The sequence below is a fragment of the Rhamphochromis sp. 'chilingali' genome, assembly GCF_963969265.1.
Source record: "Rhamphochromis sp. 'chilingali' genome assembly, chromosome: 14".
Lineage (NCBI taxonomy): Eukaryota > Metazoa > Chordata > Actinopteri > Cichliformes > Cichlidae > Rhamphochromis > Rhamphochromis sp. 'chilingali'.
The window spans coordinates 783,985-792,572 of record NC_137941.1 but is presented as its reverse complement, the minus strand read 5'-3'; the positions used below and the strand labels follow the sequence as shown (position 1 = coordinate 792,572).

General features: G+C 48.3%; 1 protein-coding gene across 1 annotated transcript; it reads right to left on the bottom strand.

Moving 5' to 3' along the window:
- Window positions 1-1,456: 1,456 nt before the first annotated feature.
- LOC308409959 (interleukin-10 receptor subunit beta-like) lies at window positions 1,457-8,588 on the bottom strand. The gene is made up of 7 exons (XM_080902955.1): window positions 8,239-8,588; window positions 7,860-7,983; window positions 4,049-4,221; window positions 2,864-3,018; window positions 2,019-2,169; window positions 1,790-1,935; window positions 1,457-1,717 (listed from the first exon to the last, which is right to left on the bottom strand). The coding sequence occupies exons 1-7, from the start codon at window positions 8,294-8,296 to the stop codon at window positions 1,571-1,573; spliced, it is 954 nt and encodes a 317-aa protein (XP_080759081.1). The 5' UTR covers window positions 8,297-8,588; the 3' UTR covers window positions 1,457-1,570.

Below are 8,588 nucleotides of genomic sequence, written 5' to 3'. Positions count from 1 at the left end.
TGAAGGCTCTGCCTCACGTCTCAAAATAAAGTTTTTCTGGTTCTGAGTAAAACCCTGAAACTTCCTGTGCTGCTGAAGTTCTGCATTTCTGTGTTTTCAGCGAGGATGTGGTTAAAAGTGTTTGTTTTTTTGTCAGTAGCCTGTAAAAAAACATGTGATGTGACAGCTGACCTTTAGTCTGAGAGCCGGACCAAAAGAACAGCCCAGCAGAACAAAACATCATCGAGATGCACAAAATAAATAAAGGAGGGTTCAAATGATTCATAAATGCAGCTGAAGTGTGCGTCCACGCAGTGACTGATGGGAAAACAAGTTCAACTGGAGCGCCTCCTGCTGGCCTCAACGGCCCGTGTACAGGTAGCACTGGGGCCTCAGGGTGGCGCTACAGGGCTTTGAAATGAGGCCTGGCTGAGGAGTCGTCTTTGTCAGAGGCAAAATCAACTTGGTTGGCAACAGTTGCTCGAACAGATGTGTGGTAGACTTGCTTTTCAGGAGCTGCTACCGACAAACCAGCAAATAAACATCAAATATTTCCTCCCTGACATTTGTGAGCTTCCCTCAAACACACTCCGTCAGTCTTGTTGCTGCTGAACAATAAAATATTCAAAAAGTTTACCTGGTGATGTTCTCTCGCACGATCGCAGAAACACCAAACGACTGACACCACGCCGATGCAGTTCACAGGACAGAGCAAACGATCTGGAGAATCTTGTCGTTGTTATCGTTCCCCTCGCACGTGTTATTACTGCGATTTCAGCGTTTTCGCTTCACAACTAAAGCGTGCAGTTTACTTTGTGAGCACTCAAATGGAGTCCTGAAAAGCAAGTCTACCACACATCTGTTTGACCAACGCCACTTGATCTGGAACACCAGCAGCCAAGTTTGAGTCTGATTTAAAACGATGTTTCACGTGTTTCTGTAGCGAAGAACAATCAGAAGCATTTCATCCGTCACAAAGACTTTTATTAGAAATAAATCAGAGTATTTACAGTGTTCACACTTCTTCATCATAAGTTCTGCTGGACGGCCCGAATCCTGCCTGATGGAGATCCAAGGTGAACCCGCTGGAAACAGCAGAGGACGGCGAGGTCTCACAGCAGCTGGTGGCAAACCCAAGCCAACCTCATCCCCACATCAGTTATTACTACACCCAAACACACAGCCTGCAGGGCTACACCTTCACATGTAGTTATGTTGTAATCCAGTTACTGAACACGTAATTAAACTGGGCTACGAAGACAGAGCAGTAAAAGACCCAGACTGTCTCAGTACAGCCCAGCATCGGGTCACCTGGTTCCTACGAGCAGGAGCAGCAGAGGCTTCGGTTAACCTCCGACCATTAAAACCATTAAAAAACCAGTAGAAAGCAAAACATTTACATTGACATGAATAAACTATTAAAGTATAAACAGCAGCCTGTGACAGTGGGAACAGCTTCACCTGGGCCAGCTTCACCTGTTCTTGCTCGTCTTCATCACTTCACTGCTGCAGAGTTCACAGCTCTAAAACCTCACAGTCAGAGGCCGATTCTCAGAGTCTTTAAAGTGCATCCCACCCCCTCCTGCGCCTCCTAGCCCCCATCCTGTGAGGTATCAGGCTGAGTGCTGCACCCTCCTTCCTCCTCAGTCCTGTGGTCTGCTACGATGCTGACGTGGTCGCAGTGCTCAGAGGGCAGCGAGACTGGGTAGATGGAGTTGGGATCATTCAGCAGCAGAGACTGAGGGGGCGGGGCAGAAAGGTCAGTGTTAGATTAAAGAACACACACGCACACACACACACACACACACACCTCTTCAAAGTGTGGCGGCAGCACGACTTCTGGGCACAGGAACTTGGAGATTTGTTTCCAGTAGACCACCAGAGTCACCACCAGAGCCACCACCGTGGCCATGACCACAAACGCCACCACGGCCGCCACCCACGGAGCTGCATCCACTGTAAGAAAACCACACAGCAGCAGGTGAGCCCATCAGCGACACCTTGAGCGATTGTGACGGCTGTGTGACGGCGGTGCCTACCGTCACCGGTGCGCTCACAGACGACGTCGCTGTACTCGCTCGGTCTGGGGTTCATGTTGGTGATGATTTGGACCTGGACGCAGTATTCGCTCAGCGGGTCCAGGTCACTAAGAACCACTCGGTCCTGCATCATGTCACTCATTGTTTCTACCTGTAGGAGGCAGCAGAGGAGCTCAGCTGATTTCACTGTTTTCACTCTTTGAATTTTTAAAAGTTACAGTTAGGGATGCACCGATACTGGTATCGGTGCATCCCTAGTTACAGTGTGTAAAACATCATCACTAGCTGTCAGCAGTTTCTTACCCCTCACACTTTAAGTGCGTAGCTCTAACTACGGTGGCTGCTGTAGGACAAACATGCTTCTATGAGAGATCAAACACATGAAATTTGGACTGTACATCATAACGGTTGTGGCCGTATTCCTGCTACTGTTTGGACCGCGTCCACCTCCAAGCCTGTGGAAGGCTGTCAGTGCTGTTTACCTCAGCTGTCACTGGTGGGCGAGACGCCGCCACCTTTATTTAATCTGAAAGAGGCTGTGAAGCTCTGTGACAGGAGGCCAGTGCAAGTCAGGGAAGCTCAGCCATGAGTTGTTGAGCTTATGCTTAAGTGTCCTTAGCAATGCTGTTTCTGCTGCTTTTAGCTGGTTTAATGAAACTTTATTGTGCATCTAACATTGTTGCACCCAGACGCTTTGTGAACAAACTCTCGTGTGATATGAGAACGTAATCAAACTGTTTATCAGAGGGAAAGTGTGATTTTAGGACACTGGAGCCTGATATTAGCTGGCATAATGTTAGCTTCTAATAATATTAGAAGCTAAAACTACAAACCGGCGTTCCCACCTCTTCCTTCGAGCTGCTCTTCCAGTAGGTGATGTTATAGGTGGCCGAGGTGTACGTCTCCCTCAGTTCTGACTGCTTGAACACTGGGTCTTTAATGCTGACTTCCAAAGATGTCCCAGTGACATGAAGAGTCACATCAGGTGGACCGATGAAGGCTGAGGGGGACAGATGTGGAGAGACGTTTTTATTGGACAAAATCAAAGCTGCAGCTTCTCTAACAGTCCACTCCATCTGCTACAGCTCTGTCATGCCAGTGTGCTTGGAGCTGGGGAGGTTCCCACCATGACGGCAGACGGTTTCACTGAGGACACAGACAGAAACACAGAAACCAGGATTTCACTCTGACTGGACTGAAGTCAGCGACGGCGAGAGCTCTGACGAGCGAGACGCTGAAAAGCTCGCTCACGGTTTCATTTCTGATCGTCTTCAGCTCAGCGAGGCTCTTCAGACGTCCCCTGCTGAAGCAGTCATTGCATAACTGCAGACTCCCCACACAGCTGCTGCCACAGTCTGAACCGGAGCTGAAGGGGACCATCCTGATCTCAGGAAGCTTCTCTGAGAGCCACCAAATGGTCTCATTCACCAATCTTTCATTTTACCTCCCAAAACTTGTTCTGTTAGATCAATGATGACATTACACGAGGGAAAATAACCTTAATCATCTACAAGTCAGCTGTGAGGGTTATTATCTGCTGCCTTATAATTGTCAGCTGGCTTTTTAGCCTCTTCCTTTGTAAATACCAGACGACAGAGGGGAAAGTCTTGGCCTGGAAATCCACTAACATGGAAGCTTGGAACAAAACTGAGCAGCCGATGGGAGTTAGAGCAACATTTCCCACTGTGGAGCACATGTGGCACAACTGGAAAAGCTTCAGCTCTGTCCAGTAGAAGTGGCCAACGAGAGGATACCAAAAGCTCCCAGAAGCAAAGGTCTTGCTTTGTGCCTGCAGATTTCATAGTTTCAAATGCAGATAACTGCAGGGGTTAGATCCCCTCTCCAATCACTATGGGCTGGTTTTTTAGCACAGAGCTAAAATTTCCACCCGAGTGCCAAACGGGCAAAAGTTTCAGTGGGATAAACGACACCCATCAGCTCGTCATCGGCTAATAGTCGGTTTTCCTCTCTGTGTCACGCTACTGGATCAGAGACAAACGAGCTCGGCACATATGACGAGCTTCACTTACTGTGTCTGTCCATGTCAATGACGTTACTCTCCACCCAGCTGGAGCTCTCGGCCCCCCGATGCGCCCGCACTCTGCCCGTGTAACTCCCGTGCACGGTGATGGAGGAGGAGGTGAACTCACATTTGAGGGCTGATGTGTTTGTGCAGCCATTGTTGTATCCAGTTGCTAAGCTTCTGTAACAGAGAAACACAGCGATGGCGTCACAGGTGTGACTTCAGACAGATGTTCTCCTCTCGGGAACACGACCGCTGTTCAAGAAGATCTCACGACTTTATCCTGCAGGACGTGTGACGGCACGAAGCAAAGAAACTAACGCTCACACGAGCTGGCGGTGCTGGTTACATCAAAGCTGGAACGCCACGTTCACCGTTTGTGCATCGGGACAGAAAAGCGTGCGTTTGCTTTCTAACGAGTCAGTCGAGTGGAGGCGTTTCCCAGAACAGAGACGCTGCAGATAAGAGGACGTTTCTGTTGTGTGAACACCTGGACCGCAACAATAACAGCTTCGATTTCACCACGGTCCTCACAAACCACACCACACATATTAAAATGGCTTCAGTGGGCCGGAGAGCAGGAGAAAGGCAGGTGCTGTTCTTCCTGTAAGTGATCTGATTGCAGCTTTTCAGAAATGTGGAACAGCAGGACTGATGGTGCAGATATCACAGATTCATATGCAAAGCAGGACTAAACCGGTCTGCAGTCACTGCGCTGTCCTCACCGTTTCAGAGCACGTGCATACTGTTTTTAAATAATCATTAAGGATCATCTGAAAACGCACAAAGGGAGCACATCGAGTGCTGACACTGACACCGCTTTAGAATCGTTTTTCAGAAAAGTTGGACGAGCTGCAACAAAAGGCTGGAGAAGAGTGTAAACCTCGACGTCTGCCAACTAAAGAGGAGGCCGGGTGTTTCCAGAGCGCACACAGCTGGATGGACACATCTGCATGGGCTCAGGATCATCACTGCGTCCACGCAAAGAAGACCCGGGAACGCCGCCGGCTTGCCTGAGCCGGGCACAGATGGAAGGCTGTGCCCTGACCAATCAGATGCTGAGATTATGTTTGGACATGACGGCGGTTGTGTCGGTTCCACAAACGCACCGCAGTTTAATCTGTTCATCTGAACATGACTCCGCCTCCTGACTTCTGCCTGAACGCACGTCTTCATCAGATCGACCTCATAAAGCCGAGATCTGACAGCGCAGGGAGGAGGGGCTGAGGTCGGAGGTCAACACCCACAAAGAAGCGAAGATGTTCCTGTGACGGTTTTACTCGACATCTCAACAGGAGAGAAAAAACACGACTAATCCACGAGTCTGCAAACACACTGTTCATCAGCGCACGGCGTTCTACAGAATAACCGCCGCACCTCTGCATCCAGGTAAATCCAGGTGTGATGGAAGGTTTACTCAGCGCTGAGTTTTAAATGTTTGTTCCTACAGAAAGACATCAGGTTCAAATTTATACTGCCTGCAGGAAAAACTCCTGATGCTGGACACGAGGGCACATTTATACAGACTCATGAAATCCGTTCTTCTTAGAATGATCTCTCCCAGAACAACAGCTGGAACTCACCGTTCCCCCGCTCTTGGATGAGTAACTTTTGTGACTTTGTGATTCCATAACTGCGTTTGTACTTCTTCTTTGGACACGGCTGTTTCAGTCTCCTCATCGCGAGGCACCATCAGCGCTTCACCTGGAGGTACAGGTGCTTCCTCATGCAGGGATGGCGGCGCGTCAGTTTGCAGATAATGAGCTTTTTGCAGGAGCCCATCGGACACAGACATGGTGGGAAGAGTTGAATAGGGTGGCGTTTCATAATCTGACGGTAATGGGCTTGTCGTGGGGGTCAGGTTTGCTCGCACGCGTGAGTACATCAAGGTAGGCGGGTCTTCTCAGGGGCGGTCTGTGGATCTGCCACATCGGATTTCATTAGTTCACATTCTGCATGGATTATCTTACTGACAGTTTATCCAACTTCCTCTATGTGGCCTGAACAGAGTACATCCTGCGCTCACAGGCTTTATTGCAGTCACTGTTCCTTCAGTCCATGCAGACCCTGGGAAAAGGCTCGCGCCTTACTTGGGACAAATCCCAGCAGGACCTGAAGCTCTGCAGCATCGCTGAACCGAAGGGTTTCATAGGAGAAAGCATCAGCGGATGTTTTATTGCTGCAGCCTTTCATTTTTTATTTTGGCAGGAGTGAGCAAACGTGCACTCATTCTGTATGATGTCAGTAGTTTATAAAGATCTAGGAATATTTTAACTTTCCACGTATTCCCAAGCCAGTGTCCTGCAGGTAAAACTTCTTCATAATACTTTATGAACTGTCCAGAATGGAGCCTCTGGTGGGCCGGTGCTGGTCCCCAGGCCTCATGTTTGGCATCCCTGATTCAGAGAGCAACTAAAAATATGACAAAGCGAAGTGTGACCTGCTCCCAAACACTGAGGTGATCGGACTCTTCGGAGGAAGAATAACGTCCATTTCTGAGCCCAGCTGCTCTGGAATCTTTGATTTTCCACTGACAGCGACGAGTAAGACCCAAAGATTAAGTTTCCTTTTCTAGCTCGCAGTGTGATTAGGGGTGGGTTTTTATAATCGATTCATCGATTAAAATCGATTCTGGCTTGGATAACGTAAAATCGATTCATTAAAATCCTGAATCGATTTTTTTATATAAATTTATTTTGCCCGAAATGCCAGAATCTCAGGTGAAATCTCACAAAATTTCAAGAACCACCAAACAGCTAAGAGAGTAAATGAGAGCAGGAACACGGATTCTGCACAAAGACTTAAACACACAGTGCGACCCGCGGATCAGAATCAGTGAGATGTCGCCTTTCTCACGGTCGGGGCTGAAAGCCGACAGCTCGCTGATTCTGATTCGGCGGGTCCGTGTGTTCACGCCCTTTATGCGCTGATTCTAAAGCTGTTAGTTTGATGTCTCTCCAAACAATATTGACCGAACCAGCAGCAAAAGAAGATCCAAACTACGCTTCACATAAACATCGTCATGTATTCACTCTGACTTTTACTGTTTTGCTTCGACCACGATGCACAGCTCTCTCTCTCTCTCTCCCTCTCTCTCTCAGTATACTTCAAGAACAGTTTCCCGTCTAAAAATCTGTTTTCTTCATTATTCGCTTACTTGTTACGCACAAGACTACCGTTGTTTACAGCGCTGTCGGCCGACTTTCTTTTTGTTTCGTTTTATATACTTCCGAAAAGAAAACCTAATTTCTGCCGTTCAATACTGAACAAATTAAAACTTTTTGAAATTATGCAAAATGCAAAACGCTGTGTCTCTAATAAAACCGCTGTAACTTCAGATTACAATCATATGTTGATTAATGGTTTTCTTTCGTTTTTGATGTACTGCAGAATATTTTTATAAAATCCCAGGCCAGGAAAATCACCTTCATGTTTTTCTGTGTTTTATCCTCAGCTACTTTGACACAAAGGCATCTGCTGTGATGCTCACACCTGTGATAAAGTCTTGCGTGTGTCAGCTTCCTTTTTACAGATACAAAAATATGTAAATGTGCTGATCTGAATTATAATATTTCTGACTGTCAAAATTTCCCATATTCAAATTGAATAGAATCGAATTAAATCGAATCGTGGATCGAATCGATTCGGGACCTTGTGAATCGGAATTGAATCGATTCTAGAAATCAGTGACGATACCCAGCCCTAAGTGTGATGATCGCACTCGCCCTCCTGAAGGTAAACATTCAAACTGAAAGTGACTCAGTTCTCTGACACTAAACTGTGATCACCTGAAGATGTCACACCCGCCGGTGACTCACCTGTACTCGGCCGTGTAGGTCAGAACATCGGTCGTCCCTTCAGGTGGATCCCACCTGAGCACCAGGTCCATGTTGTAGGACGTCAGTCGGACGTGGGTGGGTGCGCTGAGCCCTCCTGAGCCGGCTGAGCACAAACACAAAGACATGAGCGCTGTTCGCTGACACTAAAACACACTGCTGTCTCTTGTGCTGGGGTCAAAGTTCACCTGTCTGACTGAGTAAACAGCAGACTGTGCTCTGGGTTTCAGCTCACAGCTTTAGTTTAAACACTCGTCACTAGCTGAGCTTTCTTTTTGAGCTCCAGACGCTCTGCGCTGCCTTTCCCTCCGTCAGACCGCCTCCTCCTCCTCACCTGCCCTCAAAGTAAAGGTGTGCTTACCTGCGGAGCCGCACAGTGCGTAAAGCGCCAGGATGAAGGCGCACACAGAGGCTGCCATGTCCCCGGCAGGTTCGCCGCTGTCAGTGTGCTGTGATCCGGCTCCGAGTGTGTTTCCTGGTAGCTTTCACGGCAACAAGAGGCGGGGAAGTACGCGGAAGCGAAACTGGCGTGTGCGCAGAAACGAGTCCGGCTTCAAGGAATCAGAGCGCGCTGGAAAAAGTGTGGGTTCACCCAGAGCACGCGCACACGGGGTGTCACGTGCCTTTATTTATACGTGGGTTTATTTATGTGACAGCGCGCATGTCTGCTGCTTAGTCACAGGCAGACGAACCAACAGCACCGAGTTATTC